This window comes from Setaria italica, chromosome IV, assembly GCF_000263155.2.
Source record: "Setaria italica strain Yugu1 chromosome IV, Setaria_italica_v2.0, whole genome shotgun sequence".
In the NCBI taxonomy this organism is placed as follows: domain Eukaryota; kingdom Viridiplantae; phylum Streptophyta; class Magnoliopsida; order Poales; family Poaceae; genus Setaria; species Setaria italica.
Genome location: NC_028453.1, coordinates 3,559,864 through 3,579,336, shown reverse-complemented (window position 1 = coordinate 3,579,336; position 19,473 = coordinate 3,559,864). Strand labels below are relative to the sequence as shown.

The 19,473-nt window shown below is 47.9% G+C and overlaps 1 protein-coding gene and 2 pseudogenes across 1 annotated transcript; all 3 read right to left on the bottom strand.

Moving 5' to 3' along the window:
• Positions 1–3,712: 3,712 nt before the first annotated feature.
• LOC101782288 lies at positions 3,713–5,282 on the bottom strand (annotated as a pseudogene).
• A 2,660-nt stretch (positions 5,283–7,942) lies between these two features.
• LOC101780273 lies at positions 7,943–10,904 on the bottom strand (annotated as a pseudogene).
• A 1,759-nt stretch (positions 10,905–12,663) lies between these two features.
• On the bottom strand, positions 12,664–17,110 carry LOC101780668 (BTB/POZ domain-containing protein NPY1). Its single transcript, XM_004964601.3, has 4 exons — positions 16,721–17,110; positions 15,401–15,470; positions 13,794–14,963; positions 12,664–13,668 (listed from the first exon to the last, which is right to left on the bottom strand). Exons 1-4 carry the CDS (start codon positions 16,780–16,782, stop codon positions 13,060–13,062), a joined length of 1,911 nt encoding a protein of 636 aa, XP_004964658.1. The 5' UTR covers positions 16,783–17,110; the 3' UTR covers positions 12,664–13,059.
• Between the last annotated feature and the right edge of the window lie 2,363 nt (positions 17,111–19,473).

Sequence of the window (19,473 nt, the reverse complement as noted above, 5' to 3'; positions counted from 1 at the left end):
AGGCTTACCAACACTACATTACCAACGGAGGGATTCATAACCCCGAGAGACCGGTAGAAATGGTTGTATGCACAAACTTTCCATGCCACAAGCAACCATCTGGTTCTGTACACTGCGGGTATTACATGTGCGAGTACATCAGGATGCCTGGGAGATACACAACTGATCCCAAATGTGAAGGGGCTACCTTTCATATATAGGGATGGATATATATGTACATGGCATTCTTTTCCACCTATCTAACACTTGCTTAATTTTTTTGTGGATTTTAATTGCAGATTAGGCCTCGACTACACAATTCACGTCTCCAGGAGCAACAATTTCTAAATATAGGCGCTGATTTATGTCATTTCATTTTGCGTGAAGTGGTAAACCCGATGGGTACCTATTATCATCCAAAACACGAATTAGCACAAGAAGATAAATAAGTTAGCCTCCGTAAGTGGGAGAATCAAGAGTACCGCCAAGGCTAGCCTTCGTGAGTGGCAGAAAAATATGTTGTCAATGTGCACTCTAATGATGTATATATATGGTTCTATTTCCTTATTATTATTTTGTATGCTTAAATTGAATTTATGTAACATATATTCTATGTCGATCACTATAGCTTCTTCAATTTGGTCGCACACTAGACTGTTAGAGTGAAATTAGTGGGAACCAAAAGTTCTAAAAACTAGTGGGAACAAGATTCGACAAATTTAAATACCAATTGCTGAATTTTTTTGGCAGGATCAACATTTCCAGGGACGGGTGATGGACACCATTACCAGGGCCTGGAAACAGCTTTACGGAGATGGGCCTTTTATCCGCTCCTACAAACAGCTATTTGTAGCAGCGAAAGCTAGAAGCGGGTGGCGTGTCCGCCCTTGCAAATGCGATTTCAACTGGAAATCCTTCTGTAGTAGTGTTTTCTCTCTCATTTCCACCCCTTACTTGTTCCTTTTACTTTGCAGGGAGACTGATCAGTAGGGGCTTGGCCCTTGTGTTGTTTCCTTGAAGAAACACTGGATGGAGTGGGTAGGAGTAGATCGAGTGATGGGCATGTCCATCACGTTATCACTGCAAGCACCCACGCACCTTGCCCACGAGAAGCAAAAGCAAGGGCGCCCAGGCAAGCACGCCGTGCAGATGGTAGCACGCGTTTGCCAAAACATGCATGTGCTCTATCTTTGCCACAAGTTCAAGGGTAGGGTAACATCCAAAACACTACACGTACGGTTGAGCTCGCTCGGGCCTTGTCGATGAGCTAAATCCAGCAGCTTGCCAGCCGGTGAAAAAGGCCGTGACCCACGCCTGTGGCTATCCTGTCTCGCCTCCCTGCGGAAACCTGCAAAATACAAACCATTATTCAGAGGACATGGTATGTACATGCATCACATGCATGGATGGTGTTCATATGGTTGGTAGGTCATCAAATTCACAGCTAGCTATTTACACTGCTGCCATGCATGCATGGATGCTGCATCAGCAATTTAGAACACTGTAACAGTATATAGTGGCATGTTCCTAAATTTCGGTCGAGCTAGCGAGTTTTGTAGTGAGCTTTGTTCAAATTCAGAACATTTTGATTAAGTACGACCTTATTCTTGTTTAGTTAAGAGTGATTCCATTATCGAGCTAACAAGACGAGTTTTATCTAGGCAAATTAAGCGTATACCTCACAATTCCAAATTAACCATTTTATGCTTTGAAGTAAAAAAAAACCCAGAAATCTTGAAATAAACAAGTTCGCCTACCATTTCAACCAAAGAAAAAAAAAGGTTGTGTCTACCAAGAATTGAGTTTCCTTTTGGCCAGCCCTTGCACGTATTCTTCATCAGTTACATTTTATTTTGTTTGCGTTACAATTACAACTCCGAACTTAGCTACACAGTTACAATGAACCCTTATATTATTAGAAGAATATACGTTTTAACTTACCTGCTTCTGTTGAAACAACTCGATCGGCGCATGGCATATACTTGAGCTAGCTATGATCAAGTAATGACAACGACTAAGCGATGGCCGGGCGCCTTCAACACTGCTAGCTGGCGCATGTTCAGATCTCCGGAAGCTCTCTGGATCGATCGGCATCACACTAGGATAGGCGTATATCATCCTATTCGTACGGTAATAAGGACAAAGCTAGCCGGAGAAAGATATATGTAGCTATCTTTTGCACATTTCTGGTAACACGCTATGGCCATTTCACTTCGGGTGCACATGGCCTGACGAACTGTGAAGCAGACATGGACGGCCACCGACTACACGCGACCAACTGCTGCGCAGACGTGCATATGTAGAGAGTACTATGGTGATTTATCACACGATGGCGGAAGCAGCTTCATTTTAACCCGTGCTCCCAGCACGTATGGGCTAGCAATTTTATGAGACATAAATATTTTAAAATACACATAAGTTCTAGAAACCCATGGATAAATTTGTAGCCCACGTCCAAAATCAAAATGTCTTAGCAATTTTGCTCTCTCATATGTTCATTTTCTTCGTTTAAAAAACATAATGTTCATCTTCTAACATAAGACCCTTTGTTCATCAGATGCTTTGTAATAATCTTTACCATGCTGTGATAGACTTGGCTACCGAATACTTTATATATTTCCATACTCATTGTCCTTTTCCTTTTTGCATCGCGCGATCATGTGTGTTTGACGTATGCTTAAACTAAAACACGTTAGATCTTGTTGCAACTAGCTCGTATACTGTGACTCTCTAGTTTCGATCTTACATGCTGCAATTAGTAATAGAAGTTATTTCCTCCCCATGTTAAGTTAAAACTCTAGCACTTTGTGTGCCTATTGTCCCATACCCTTCTTCTATCTCGCCCTCTCCCAGTGCACTCCTTGCCGGTGCACTGATTGGTGTGCTGCCGGTTTGGAGGTTGGTTTGGAGCGGTGTGTCTTGGTGGCGGTCAGTCACGCATAGCGTTGGCAAAATTCGGTGCCTGGACGTATGTCTTCCTTTGCTTGGGTTTGTGTTGGTGCTCCTACGTGTGCGACACGGTATTTAGTTGTTTTCTATAGTTTCTTTTCGGTTGCCTGATTATGGCCTCTTAGGGATATAATTTTGTATTTTTTTCTTCTATAAAAAATAGAAATGCACTCGTCAAGTATTGTTCGTAGTCAAGTGTTGTTCGTTAAAAAATAAAAGGATTGTCGGTCCCAGATTACACTCTTAGTTAGAGGCTCTTTGGTGGTGCTCCGCACACTTGACTTCGGCTCTTAATTCACTACACAAAACTATAGCACGGGGTGAAAATGGCTCCGACTCCTTGCAATTTGACCTAGGGGACATAAGGAGCACCCGAAGCCAATTTCTTGGCTCCTTTACAGTTGTACAGTGATGGAGCCATAGTCACGAGGAACCTAGCCAAACAAGACCTATATAGTCACATAAATAAGCATTACAGTTTGCACCATACAGTCTAAGATCTTGAATTCGCTCCGTCAAAGAACTTTGTTGTTGAAGACGAAAATTGGTAAGGACCAAATGTGTTGCGGCAAAAATTGAGGCATATTTGTGTTGCTATATGTCCTTTATTGGGGAACAAGGACCGACATACAAGTTCACATTGCTGATTACTTTTTGCATTCTTTAATGCAACTTTCAGTACTTAATTTAGGAACATATTATATACATTCACACACATTATTCTCCACCCGTGCGCCACCTGCAGTTTTACAACGTAAGCCACTAAAGAGTAACAAGCCATATGCTAATGGACTGGGAGGATGCCCTTCTGGAAGCAGATGACGGTTTCGTACAGGGCCTGCCTGGTTGGGTATCTTGCATCGCAAGAAGGCTGCTTCCTGAGGTTCACCTCGTCAGAGCACCTGCGACGCAACGCAAGAACGGTATATACACTAATCAAGCTTAGCTAAGACGCGTGTAGTATATGTTCCGTGATGACGGCAGGAATGGCCGAAAATTTAGAATCTTCTTAGGAATCGTTCAGATTTTTTTTAAGAAAAAAGGAATCGTTCGGATGGAGTTAAACACACGAAACCTGCTGACCTATGCATTGGGCAGAAGGATCATCACTGAACTATATATTCACACATCATTACCATTGAAACGATCATGCACGTACTTATCCGTAATTTGGTACATGTACACGTGTGGCGTGTGTACTGTTGTAAATAAGAATTATTCCAAGAGCCGCAAGAAATTCTCCAAACTCCACTGTCACCCTCATTTCCTAAGCAAAAAGTCAAATTAATGTTCAACTATAGTCCATAGACGTGCAACCAGGAGGAGTCGTCACAATCACATCAGCCTCGTACCGTATCGCACGAAATCGACATAGTCGGCAACAGATTTCACGATCGGTTCAGCAGTATGTGAACTCCATTGCCAACACTTTCGTCAGCCTTGATAGCACGTGAGCATCATACATTGACAAATTCTCATGCTTTTAATTAAATTTTCCTTCAAACTTTTGAAAAAATTATAAACAAAACAGAGAAAAGCCTGAGAATAATCGAGTCAGCGGTCAACCCTACCGACTGAGTTCTGAGTACTGACCTATCGGGGACGGCGGGTACCCCGGGAAGAAGCGGCGGAGGATCCCGACGACGTCCCCCTGAGAAGCACGGCGTCGGAGCAGGTGTAACGGCCGGCGGCGCCGGGCGCCTCGAAGACGAGGACGTGCGCGCCGGCGGCGTCGCGGACGTGGACGTACCCCTGCACGGCGTTGGAGAACGTCGTCATCGACCCGTCGAGGTACTTAGCACGTGCGCCAGGCTGGCGTTCACCGCCGGCTGCAGCGCCGGGTCCTGCACCAGCACCGGCACCACCAGTCCACCACCACCAGGTCCACCCCGCGCGCCGCCGCCTTCCCGTAGCAGTACCAGTTCTGACATGTGACATCACAATTCACAGCGGCGACGGTGATCGAGCATATGTATGCATGCGAATCAGCGGCGCCGATATCCTCGATGATGGAGATGGTATAGGATTTCAAACCTTGGTGTTCTTGCAGAATTCGAGGTCGCTCCAGCACGACTCGTCTCCGACGGCGTCCGGCGAGCGGTTGGGATCCACGGCGACTGCGCCGATGGACGACGTCAGCACGGCGCGGCGAACCGTGCCGGCCTCTGCCGCGGCATCGATGACGTAGGGTTTTTTTTTTGAGGTCCTGGCAAACCTGCGTAACCAGGCAGCGCCCTCAGGCATTCGATTACAAGCGCATGGGGCTAGATCGAGCTGCCCTGGCTCAGTCATCTCCGCCCAAGCTGAAACCAAACAAGCCCGTAGCGTGTGCCCTGCACCACCGGCTCCAGCATTTTTCTCCTGCGTGTGGATTTTATGAGCTACAGCCGTGCGGTGTGGCTAGATGCGGTAAAGGACTAAAGGTTTACTGAAGAGCAGTGGTGGGCCCAACTGCAAGCAGTGATTCTCGTAGAAAGTTGGGATATATATTGTCCTATAAAAAAAATTAGGATGCACTCATAATTCTGGTTTAAATATATAAACCCTCTGTTCCAAAATGTTAACCATTTTAATTTTATCCTAACTCAAACTTCTCTAACTTTGATAAAATTTATAAAAAGATGCAGCAAAATGTACAATATCAACTTAATTTCATTAAACCCTTAGCGTATTTATTTGGTATCACAGATATTAAAATATATTCTTTTACTTTTTTTGCATAAACTTGGTAAAAGTTAGAGAAGTTCTACTTAGGATAAAATTAAAGAGTCTTGCATTTGTAAAGGATGTAGATCACTCGGTTGGCCTTAAGCTTATACATAAAAACCATTTAATAAAGCAAAAACCTTATACATATGAAGATGCTAAAGAAGACGGCGAGCATAGCATTTCTCCTCTATCGTGTTCTATATCGGGTTTGGACTTTGTAGATTAAAATAAAATCAACATAAGTTTATACTTTTAGTCTAACTCAAAAATGGGGGACTTTTGCTTATCTCTAGGAATTCTTAATTTGAAGCTCTGTCCGACAGGCCCTTCAATCGAGTCATCGGCATGCCACCTTTTCCCTCGTAATATTAATAAGTTCTCTTTGCTTGATAAGAACCAATATAAAGCTCAACTCCAACTATGCCTTTCTACACCTATCTGTTGCTGGATCTGTGTCGTCTCAGCTCGTGATAAGCTTGGGTTTGGCGGATTGTTGCTAAGCATCTTTAACGATCCCCCGCCACTACCTTAGCATTGCTCTCTTAGCCCTTACTGTTAGTTTAAACCACTGCGTTCTAGCCCTAGTGGACCATATGAGACCCAAATCCTCAATCTAACCCCCTGCATCCCCTCTCCCACCTTGCTCATGCCAATAGCACCTAACTTATCATCGCACTAGCTTTTTTTTGTTGCTAAATTCATACCGCTGATATAACATCTTTAAACTATTTCATGCATCCCAATTGTGCCTTTCTTAAAAAGGAGACGTGTCAGGTTTTAAGGTAATTTCATCATTTTGCGCTAAAGTATAGTAGTCGTAGTACTATAGCCTAGATTCAAATGGACAACTCGAAATCCTCCCGGCAGCTTACGGGACGTTTTGTAGATAATGGATAGAAATCCGGCATCTATATCCACATGTGGATATACACAGCCAAATTCTAGCTCTTATTTCTATATAAGCTGCCTGGACTATTTCACCCTAATTTTCCTGAAGCACGTGCTTTGAGCCTTTGACGAATAAACGTGCTAATGCGATGTACTAAAGCAAACGCTCTAGCTTGCAAGCATGTAACTTGTGTATGTGATTCACCTTTCAATTTTTCCGGTTATAAAACTTGTAAATTGTCACATCCTATACCATCACATGAAGAATTGACTGCTTTAGTTTTTAGCTCAAATGTTCTCAATAGCTATGACCTATTGTGACTGATTCTCAATCCTGCGGTAATCACCGCGTATTTATTTCCGTGATGAACGAAAACCAGCTGTTAATGTTGACAGGTTACTGTTAGTTGTTGTGTACTACTCAAGGTCCTGCAGTTCTTTCTCTAAAATCATCTAACATCCCAAAGCATGTATCTACAGATGAACGCGAACGCATCATCATTTCCTTTGTCACTCATCTTCTTTTTAAGGCATACTCATCTTCCAGTCTTGCAAGCAATGCATCATGGCCTCATGGGCAGGACAGCTTGGAGTATGACAACGAGTAGTACTATTGTTTACTGATCAACGGCCGGTGACGCCAGTCTTGCGGCGAAGTATTTGGCACGACATGTATGCGTATAAGGAAGAAGCTAATGGTGTAGCGGCCGGAAACTACGACTATTTGAGGATTTGAAGTCATTGCTAGAGCTAATCAAGGAGCATTGTTTGCTGGAGTATACCGGCCGGCATCTCCAATCAGGAAAGCAACTGAAACGAGGCTTCGGTGATAGCTGTGGATAGTCTTTGGTCACACTAATTAAAATCAAGCATAAATCCTTTGAGGGAACACCAAGGAAAATAATTAAAAGAATCTCGCATCAGTCTTACATACTCTATCTCTCTCGAAAAGTCTCTGATCAGCTGACCGAAAACATTGAAATTTTCAGTAGATGTGTGCATCCATCTAGCTCATGAGGTTCAGGAGGTGAGCACAGAGGGCGTTAGGCGCTGGAAAGAAGGAAAGTAGCTCGACCAATGGATGGAAATCAGATGAGTGCTCGACACTGAACTTCGACTGAATAATCCTCTCTAGTTTGAAGTCATGAGTCATGACTAGGCTGGAGACATGATGTTCCCTATATACATGATGGACAACTGGACATGAACTCAGTAATTACTTGTAACATTTGAATATCGAATATTTAGCAGGAAAATGTTCTCTGATCATCTAAAAAAGCATTATTCCTTACCATGCAAACAAGGTCAAAAAAAGAAGTCGGAAGTCTTAAGACAAGGGTGGCCAACAATTTGTTGGTGCATAGCTGAAAAATTGCGGCACATTAAAGTTGTGGCACGAACCAAGCACTACTACTCATGATAAATTGGAAAAAGTTTGGCAAACGGTTGTACTCAAACAAATATAGTAGTATCATACTACATGCCATCTCCTTTCATTTGCTTATTTGGAGACCAAACCTAGCTACAGACATAGAAACCCAATTGCTAATTACTGTCGAATCTTAACGCTCTGATCACTTGAGCCCACAATGGTACATAATTCTTTTTTTAACCAAACCGATCGACGAACTGAAAAATAGTTTGCATGCCATATGCTAATTGTTTCTGCAGGGCCAGCCTTGCTGGATTGTGTAGATCAGGGCTGCGGGGATGACGACGGGGCAGGGGCAGCAGCAGGGACTGGCAGGATGCCCTTCTCCTGGAAGCATATGACGGTCTCGTACAGGGCCTGCGCCGTCGGCGTGAACTCCAGGCCCAGATCCCTCAGCCGCTGGTTCGATATCTTGTACGGCTTCTTCCTTGGGTTCACCTCGTCAGAGCACCTGCAACGCAATGCAATCGAAGAACAGCTAGTAAGTAATACACTTCTACCAGCTTAGCTCTTCGGTTGGTAGATGAGATGTTAGCAACATCTGTCAAGCAGGTGCAGGAGATCGGTATAATTCATTCTTCTGAAGATTCATTCAGAAAATGTGTGTGTGTGTGTGTGTGTGTGTGTGTGTGTGTGTGTGTGAGCATATATTTGACTAGAGCATAATTGAAGATCTTGAATTCTTAATCCTGAAATATTTTTTACTCATGTTTCCCATTTTATAGATTGTGCATGATTCATTATATTTCAAGGAAAAATGAATTCAAGCGTATTTTTTGCGCAATTTTAAGGGTTGCTGCTATATGTACAACCACGTCAGCTTAAATGACCATCTCGTTGTTGGTTCATTAATAAACTAAAGGCATTTGATTACTTGGTTAAAAAAACGTGCTTGTACAAACGGATTGTATACATGAATCATTCCCTAATTTTAAAGTACTGTTTAGCTAGCTGCATAAAGTTTGAAAAACCAAAAAGGTCCTGCAGTTTCGTGTGTCAAGCAAAAGTCAGATGTTTTACAGCAAAAGGAATTTACAATCCCTGATTGATTGATCCTCATCGTTGATCGACGAAAAAGGCGAAAAATAATGGCAAAAGCGTCTACAATAAGTGTCAAATATGTAGCCAAGAAGTGCCCAGCCATTGGACTCCAATACACCAAAAGAAAGACTCGGCCAAATATTTCACCATCGTTTTTTGAAGTATGTCCTACGTAACTCTACCGCCAGGAACCAGCACTTTCATCCTTGACAAAGTGACGCACCTGCACTTGCTATCCAAATCCGCAGCCCATAAAATTCAAACAAAACTCGCACGTGAGCACTATCTATTGACAACTTGACACGTTTTTATCTTTCCACTTTGCCATTTGAATTCTAAAGCGACAGACAGCGACACGCATGCATTAATTATTCACCTCTTGAATGAAATTAACTTGAAAGCAGCTAGCTATCTCAGGTGCGTCACTGACCTTTCCGGGACGGGGTACTCGGGGAAGAACTTGCGGAGGGTCCTGACGACGTCCTCGCGGTGGAGCACGGCGTCGGCGCAGAGGTACCGGCCGGCGGCGCCGGGCGCCTCGAAGACGCGGACGTGCGCGTCGGCGGCGTCGCGGACGTGGACGTACGCCTGCACGGCGTTGGCGTACGTGCTCACCGACCCGTCGAGGTACTTGAGCACGTGCATGAGGCTGGCGTTCACCGCCGGCTGCAGCGCCGGGCCCTGCACCAGCACCGGGTTCACCACCACCAGGTCCACCCCGCGCGCCGCCGCCGCCTCCCACGCCGCCTTCTCCGCCGCCGCCTTCCCGTAGCAGTACCAGTTCCTGGTGGCCTTGCAGAAGTCGAGGTCGCTCCAGCACGACTCGTCCACGACGGCGTCCGCCGCGCGGTTCGGGTCCATGGCGACGCGCCGATCGACGACGTCAGCACCACGCGGCGGACCGTGCCGCCGGCCTCCGCCGCGGCGTCGATGACGTGGCGCGTGCCCCGCACCGCCGGCTCCACCATTTGCTCCTGCGCGTGGGGACCACCTTATCATCATGTGGGGCTGCATGCATGCATGCACGCCATGCAACTTTGGATTTGGATGAGCACGGAACAGCTATCGATCTACAGGTCACTGAGGAGTGGGCCTAAGTGCACAAATCTTGAAATTAAATTTTGAGGATTTCGTGATCTCGTACATAATCTCTTGCCTCCTTCGGCGGATTCCGTGTTTAATTACCAGCTAGTAACCGTCCCTACGGGCCGGGATACGCGACACGTTGCGGACGACTACAACGGATCGATACAGCTTTCCGTTTCACAAATCATGTCTACGTGGCACGTACCGGGTCGTCGGTCACCGGCGACGCGGTGTGGAAGACGCCGTGGCAGCCGGCGACGGCCGCCCTTATGGCGTCGTAGTCGAGCAGGTCGGCCCGGCACAGCTCCAGCCGCTCCGCCGCGCCGGGGAGCGCCCTCAGGTGCGCGTTCTTCGCGTCATCTGTCTCACCATGGAGGGAAAGAAACAAAATATACCAGCTCATCAATAATGGCAACAAAATAAAATAAATCAAACACCGGAGGTTATCACTGCGTCGTCGATGATGGAGGAGAACGTCCGTCCGATGCGTACCAGGGTTGCGCACGGTGCCCCTGACGGCGTATCCCCGCTCGAGCAGGAGCTTGACGATCCACGACCCGATGTACCCGCCGGCGCCGGTCACGCACACCGTCTGCCCGCACCCGGGCGGCGCCGCCGGCACCACCTCCTCCTCTGCCGCCGCCGCGTCGCCGCCGTCGACGGGCGTCATGTCGATCACGCGCCCTCGCCCGCGGCCAGCCGGCTACTGCGTTGCTGTTACTGGCAGGTGAAATTAAACAACCCTCCAAGGGGTTAGCTAGGCTATCTTTCTCCCTCTCTCCCTCGGCTGCCTCTCTCTATCTGTGTGTTTGGTGAGGTATTTATAGGTGACACTTCGGGTTGTTTCCGCCGAGAGCCTGGCTGGAGTTGGTGGCGTGGTGGTAGCGGACTAGCAGTGGTAGGGGATCTCTCCCCCTGGGTTCGCCTGTTTCCGGTGCGCGTTCGTCATGGCATTGACACGGTAAGGTCTAGTCTTAGCACAGTCTGCACTTCACTACTCCGGAGACGCAGCGACGACGGGCACCTGCCTGCCAATCGACATCGCACATGTTTTAGGTACACTCACAAGAAGGATGTTTTCTGGCTTGCTTTTCGCAAAGACTTACCGGCAAAGCAAAGTGCCATGTTGCTCAGGAAAAGGAAAAAAAAAAAAGAAGCAAAGTGACATGATAGAACGCGTCATCTGTCTATTAGATACTCGCTGCATCTTCGAACAACGATTCCTTGATTCTTAATTGCATTACATATAGTGATGATCACCGGTGTACATGAATCTCGTGCTATGATTCTCCATGATCCGGCGATGTCGGTGCGACGGTGCCCGGCACACGGTTCGTTCGGAGAAGGACCCAGCTAGTACTAGTATAATCATATCTGAACTGCTTTTGTTGTACGGGGATATACGGTACGGTGCATCATGCAAAGATGGTACCTGATCATGTCTTCAAATGTGCTGAGCATGCCTGCACGATTTCGTGCTGCCGCTAAGCATCTCAAAGCGCAGCTTGACGTGGCGTAAACCGTAAAGCTGCCCCTAAATTAAATAAAGAAACGTGGTGTGAGGCAAACCAGCACCAGCTCGATCGATCCACTGTGATCAGCGCTCAGGTGCTTAGCTTGTGAAAAGGGAGCTTTTGTGGAAGAAGTTGCTCCTTATTTTCTGGGCTTCAAGGTTGTTGCTTGCATGCGAACCATTAGCGTACACATACATGATACATTCATGTACCCCTGCAGGACGTAAAGCAGCCTAATTTTGTACCGCGTGGAAGAAGAGTAGCACAGCTTGTACATTTCGTCAAGGCTAAACCACCTCCATTGCTTATCGAGTTATCATCACGCGTGCGTTATACGGTGGTGGTCACGGTAGTTTTCGGCTCCAGAGATTCGGAGACACGATGCCGTGACCGTCACTGGAACCGCCACGCCTGGTGCCGTCAGCGATCGCCGATCGAGACGTCACCACAGCGTCCTCGGATGGATTGTTGTGGGGGGGCACGGGGTGACCAACCCCCGCGCCACCAACCCCCGCGTCGCCGTCGGCCGCCGGCCGGTAACCGGCACCTGAAACGGACGGAGTGACGGACCTCTGAGCCCGTCCCGTCGTCGCCTCGTCGGAGCCACTGGACTGCCCCCCGTGGCGACCTCTATTCGATGGGCCGTAGTCCGTGAGGGCAGGCCGTGGTGGGTTGGTAGGCCGTGCGTGGTGCGTAATGGCATGGCCCATCATGATGCTGCGCCCGCGGCCCGCGGGGGAAAGGCGCCAGAAGCCAGAAACCGCACCGCGTCCGCCGAGCCGTCCGCGGCCAGGGCACCGGCTTTCCGTCCGCCGCCGCGCCCTACGCGACTCGGAACCGGGCTGGACGCTGCCCGCCGCCCCGCGCCGATCAGCAGGCGGGCACGCCCGGCGGCCGGCGCCGATCCATCGGCCAGCGAATCAACCGGCGTTCCACTGCAACGGGCGGTGAGCCGTTGACCGCCTGACCGCGGTGGGGGCGTGCGGCGCGGTTGGGCACTGGCCTGTTGCGATCCTGTGCGGCGACTTGCAGACGGCACGGCCCAAATCCATTCCACACGAAATCCACTGAATCCACGAGTCTTTGGTACTGATACGATAAGTCGTGAAGGTTCATACTCTTAACTAATCTTGGAATTTAGTACAGGGCCTAGTCCGATCGCTAAGCTTCATGTCACGAGTGACAGCCGTCAAACAGAGCCACCAAAAGGACTGGACTGCCGCCAGATCTCCGGGTCAAGCATAATTGCCAAGTCTGTTACAGAGAGCAGGGGTCGTCCCAAGATCAGAGCGGCCGGGGACTGGGAGTCGTCTTGGACGGAACAAGGATTTCTAGCTGCATACAGCACGGATAAGCAGAGTCTCTGAAAGTTAGCAGCAGTTCATGATCCTCCGCGTTGGGCTTGGACCAGGCTCCTCCTCCTTCCTCTGTACAGGCTCCGCCGCCGGCCGGCCGGCCGGCCTACGAGACCGAGTACCGCCGGTTCCTCGACGAAGAGCTGGACGACTTGGACTCGAGCGGCTTCGCCGACGACCGCGGGCTCTGCGAACTCCCGGACGTGTCCGACGACCCCTTCCCACCGACGGTCGCCTCCCCGGGGAGCTTCGCGCCGCCGACCCACAGCTTGTCGAAGATCCTCCGCGACCGCGACGACAGCGACAGCCGGCTGCTCTGGTTGGCCACGCTGCTGCTCCTCGCCACCAGGCGCCGGCCGTCGTCGCCGGCGCCATGGTCAGCCGCCGCCAGCTTCAGGCTCCCCAGCTGCTTCCTCAGCGCGCCGGGGGTCGGGGGCTCTGGCAGCGCGCGGCCCTCCTTCCAGCCGCCGTCCTCGTCGTCCTCCTCCTCCTCCAGGCGCGCCATGCACCGTGCCACGCTGCCGTTGGGCCCCGCCGCGGCCGAGGCGGCGGCTCCCGCGGCGCGGAGCTGCTCGAAGAAGAGGACCTGGACCACCACGCGGAGCGGGAGCCGGTCGTTCTGCGCCGCGTGGATGCACGCCCCCTTGGAGAGCTTCTTCACGTCCATCAGGCCGCAGATCTTCCTCTTCTCCGTCTTGGGTAGGCCGGGATGCAGCTGAACATCGCAAGCAAACGATTTTTTTAGGTGTCTCAGTTTTCAAAAAAAGCGTTAAAAGCATAATGAGCGTCATATGATGAAATATGATAATTCAAAATCAGCGATCTTGCTGTGAGACGTACCTTCAGAAACACATCAACAGCGGTGTATAATCCATCGTGTGTTGTTCTAGCAGATTCAGGCATTGAAGTCGCCAAATCCACAAAGCTTGAAACTGACAGATTTGGATCAGAGGCGACTTCAGCTAAGTACCTGTCGACCAGCTTGCATAGTGCTACCAGAGACTCGTTGTCTACATTCGTCTCAAACATCTCCTGGTCAAGGTTGTTGAGAAAAATCCCATCTTCAGCTACTCCGGCGTGCCTCATGTACCTACTGATGAGTGTCTGAACTAGCTGAATATCATAAATTGTCTGTGCTGGAGGCTTGGAAGGGATCAGAAGATCATTGACTGAAGCCTTGTGGAGCTGCAAGACAATCCTATCCATCAGTTCTTCCTTCAGGAGCTCTCCAGCTCCAATCAGGACAGTGACTTTCAGCAGCTTCAGGAAGAAACGACATGGGATCCCTGAAGATCCCTTGTCCGAGGGCAATAGCCAAACAATTGTTTCAAGGAGGTGCTTGTATGATTCAGTGTAGACATCGTCCACCAGCATGTCGCAACATTCAGGAAGCCATCTAGCAGCATATGCCTTGAGTGCTTCTCCAACAACATCAGAGGGGATCCTCCCCCTTGACTTCACTGCAACCATGACACGCCTGTATAGGTCTACATCCAGTTCACACAGATCTTCAACCCACCAGTCCTTGGGAACTGAATGCGAGCTTTTGCGAGCTTCAACTATCTCATCGGAGGATGCAGATTTCCTGTTGTAGGTGTATGACCACATTACATTCGATGGGTTAACGGTAGCTTTGGTAGCAATGGAATCTATGCATCTTCCGACCAACTTTAGCTCCTCTGACCAAGGTAACAGTGCATCAGTGGTCTGGAGGGCTATGATTGAATCCTTCCAGCTTCTGAAGATGCCAGAATTCAGGAACACCTCCATCTTAAATATCAGATTGCTCTTCTCAACATCCTCGGTCATCCCAAGGTACTCTGCTGCACACCTTGTAGCAACAACGTTGTATGCATTGAGGGTCACCACCATGCCATAGCAGAACTTTGCGCAGATTTCAAAGGTTTTCACTCCACCAGGAATGTCTTGTATGACAACTTCGTCAGTGCCGTTCTGACTGGCCTCAATTATCAACCTTTGTAACAAGCTACTCTTGGAGAGAAGAGGGAACTGCAAATAGACAGCAAAACGACCAAAATTTCAGAGAGTAATTCATCAAAATTCTTACAGCAAAATGGTTATATAATTGATCAGTAAACATGTGTCGATTTGCTGTAGCATTAAATCTTTCATCAGATTCAACAAGTGGAATTTTTTTAATTTGCATGATACATGCATTGCTGTCACCTAGCAGAATAGAAGGTATCCATGGAATTGAAGCATGATCTAATGAAACCGTGGGAAAGATTCTGAAAGCAACAAAGATCCAAACTACAACTGGCATTCTGACAAAAGATGTTACTATTGCAGCATCTTCTAGTGTGCTGATAGCTGTACATTGGCGGATTCATTGTTTTAATTCTCAAGTACAGGAAGTGCCTTAGGGCACAACAATCAACAATGTAACCTACTTTGGTCCGTAACTTAGTAAAATTGTATGGGATTACCTTGTGCAGATAGAACCTTGCATCGTCGACATGGACGACGATATCTGATGGAAGGTCCGACAGCACATATCTGCATGAGAATATGATATTCACTTGGTCAGCATTACATAATTGCTAATGGACACTGATAAGAAGAGAATATTGCACATGAAAGAAGGGAAAAAGTCGAAAAATCCTTGGGAAGTAAGAAGAGTTAGGATTTCCTGCAAGTCTAGAAGGCTAAAACTGGTGTTCTTGTCACTAGGTCAGTAGTCATTCCTTGACCACGAAGGTTACACAACACAATTTGCAGGCATTTATCAGAACGTGCAAAGCAGGTAGCTGGTTAACATACAGAAACAACATCTCCGAGTCAGCACAGCACAACAGGTAAAACTTTCAGTTGAAGTGAATGTCTCCTGCTTTCCGTGAGAAATAGATACAGTAATTCAAGTAACCGATTTTTTTTAAAAAAATCTTCCTCTGGCTGAATATTCGTGTTGAAGTCAAGAAATACTCACATACAGATACACTTTATCAGAAAAATAAAGAAAAAAATGAAGACAAGCCTTTGCAGGTTAGGAATAAGTCCAAGATCTCTTGGCTATGGGCCATGGCCATGTGGTTTGAGACAAAGGGGAAGAACATTCCCTTTTTTTAAAAGACAAAGGGGAAGAACATGAATCAAACATACACTGGAATCTCGTGGTCCGCATCACAACCAGTAAAAAACATGTAACCTCATGATCCTCATCACACCAACTACAACTGCTGCGCTTTGTTTGTGCAGCCAAAAGGGACTTTTTTTGGTAGCAAAAGGGTGGGCGCCATGGTCAAATCAACTGCCGCGCAGGGAAACCACGTAGCTCACGAGTACTCGAGCACTCCAGCAGCAGCCCCCACATCGCAAAAATAATCACCGCGGAACAGTTCGATTCGACCAATCAAGAACTCACAGACACGCGCCGAAAGATTCGTGCTTGCAGAGCAAGCCTTTTTTTTCTAGCTGCAGAGAACGCAGCAGCACTGTTTCTGGAGATAAGAGAGGTGAGACCAAGGGATCGACCGCGAACACATCTGAGTGAGGCCTAGAAAATCGAGAACAAAGCCTGCTACTGCGCCAAACCAACTGACATTGCATTGCTCTGGTTCCTAACGAAACAGGAAAGCGAGATAATAAAGGCATGATGTTTCCTCTGCTTGCAAGCCATCTCTGAAAGACAGGATAGCAGGAGAGGAGCTGGGCCAAGAACACGCGTTTCCCTTCGATCACGCCGGCAGACAAGGACTTTGCAATGGCGCAGGTGGAAGAGAGGAGAACGGCCGGGCCGGCGGGCTCACCTGGAGTCGCTGCCGTCGGTCTGGAAGGCGTCCGGCTTGGAGCCAAGCTTCATGAACTTCATGGCGGAAACAGCAACGCAAACGCAACCCTCTTCTCACTACCTCTCTCTCCTTGGACGACAGCTTCTCTGCGGCTTCAGCTCAGCGTGTCCCTTGCTTACATGTCACGCCTCCCCCTCCCCTCCCTGCCCGGGTTCTCTCTCGTCGCTCTGCTCGGGGAGCAGTGGAGACTAGCCCAGGGCCAGCAGGTCGTAGTCCCAAGAAACACGCACGGGAGCAGAGCAGCGGCCGAGCCGAGAGGAGAGAGGCAGGCGAATGAATTGGCTTGGTTTGGTGAGAGGAGGGGGTGGCATTTACTCGCCTCTTTACTACTGCTACGCGTGCTCGTCTCCCTCTCGGCTACCTTGACCTGGGGCTATTTCTAGTCTAGCTACAGCTACCGGCCGGCCTTGATTTTTTCACCAGCTTTTTTTTATCCAGAGTTATTATTGCGATTTGTTTCTTTATCAGATGGGGAAAAAGTATTTTCATGGTACTTTCATGTAGAAGTCGGCTTTTTCATTTATCTGAATTTCTATTGGATGGGTGTATTTACTTTTCTGGCGCTGGTAAGATCTTATCCGGCCAGAAAGCCGTATGCCTGTATAGTGAAAAGGTGAAAACCATGTGTTGACAATGGTGCTCAAAGCTCATCATGTTTTACACGCCACGTCAGCTGTCAGTTCGTCGCCGTTAAATCGCATCACAGGTGAAAATGTGAAATGATTCAGCTAGTGGTTGGTTGTCTTTCAGGAACCGGATTGAGAGTTCAGTGTGATTGGTTTCGGAACTCATAAAGGAGTATAACTCTCGCCTCACGACCAAATGGTCCAGTTTTTACACTGAAGGCAGATCGGAAGAAAAGATTTTTTATGCAAAATTTGATTTTTGTTAAAGTTTCAGATTTCTGAACTGGAAAAGCTAAATCTCACCCAAGTGAAATATGGCCTTCCCTCACTCAATTTTTTCCTCACCCGGATTTGAGCTCCAGCGAGCAGCTCCAGCGAGATTAGGGGGTTCGAGGGTTAGGGTTTCGAGGTTTCCAAGGTTAGAGTTTCAAAGTTGTCAGGTTTGGGAACCCACCGGCGGCCTAAGAGGGAGGATCGGCGGCGAGAGGCCGGCCCGGCGGAGGTGGCGGTCGTGGGGGCGGTGAGACGCGGTGGCGGAGTAGCATAATACCCTACATCTTGTTTGGGGTGTTGTATATTGTGCCTTGCGCTTGAGTGTTGTTTGGTATTGAGGATTTGGTCCTCTATTGGTTCTATGAGGTCTTGACTTACTGATCTAGGGACCCCTACCCTCCTTTATATACTCCAAGGGGCGGAATTACTAGTCGGTTACAAGGTAGAAGTTCTACGAGTCCTAGTAGGATTACAGAGGAATCCTAGTAGGAATCCGTCTTCTTCCTTTCTTGCGGGTAATGGGGTTCTATCCCGAACAAGCCCCCGAGTGCTTCATAGTCTAATGCAGCAGTCTTCGAGTACTTTTCAGATCCTCGTCGAGTAGTTTAGTGCTTCTCGAGTACTTTGTTTAGCTGAATCTTCAAAGTTTCTCAAAGCTGCCATGAGGTTATGGTGTGCTCAAGCCCTTGATCGTCTTTGGTGTGCTCAAGCCCTTGATCGTCTTGATTTTGTAATATTCATCTTTGGAATCTGCTACGGAGGGTGGCGAAAGTCGCACTCCATATGGAGTAGCTCCCGAGCCTTAGGTTGAATCGAAGAATCAAGCTGAGGATCAATAAAATCTCGAATCTTCTTTCTTCGTCTTGAAAAAATCAACTGTTGGGTTTAACTTATCAGCCCTCGAGCATTGGAATAATTAAATAATCAATCCGAGAGTCTTTACTCTTCATGCAAGTTATCATCCGAGTTGTATTGCGGTGTCCAACCCCCGAGCTTATGAGCCAGGTGAACCATAGAAGCCACGTCGAGTAGTTATTGGCACTTAGCCCTCGAGCTTGGAAGCTAGCTGAGCCACTAGAGATATTTTGAGTAGTAATTGGCGCTTAGCCCCCGAGCCTCGGAGCTAGCGAAGCCATTATAGGTATGCTGAGCATCCTGAAGGGTCGTCGTTGAAGCTTGACCTACAAAAAGAGATGCATACATTATGTAGCATATTTGTAGAATATTGAAACTACTGAAATTTATTCAGTGATGAATGTAATGTAATTGTTGTGTGTCGTGCTCTTGTTTCAGCTATATTTTTTCGAGTAGTTAGCCTATTATGTTTATGCTCCCAATCCCTGTTTAGCCATTGCCACTGCGTGTGAGATCTTTGTCTCGTGTATGCATACTGGCATTGCTACTACGGAGATCTTTGTCTCGCATCCTAGCGTTTAGGCATGACAGAAGATCCGAGACTTTCATGAATTGAGGTGTGTTCTGCTCGACGATATTGACGACTGCTAAGAGAAGATATTTAAAATAAGTAGTCGGCATTGTGACAAGAAAATTGCACGATTGCGCTTAAAGTAGACATTGAGACTTTTCTACCTTTTGACGAGAAGAGCGCGTGTTGTCGCGCATAGTATTTGTGCCTCCTTAGGGTGTAGCCGCTGCGAGCCTCTAGCACTCAGTGCATCAAACTTTGTGGTAGAGCCTCCTAATTTGGTGTATAAAGCCCATGGAGGAGCTTACGGGACTCGGTGCACCAAACCCGTGGCAATAGCCTCCGTAATTCGGTGTACCAAGCCCATGAATATCGGTCAACATGTC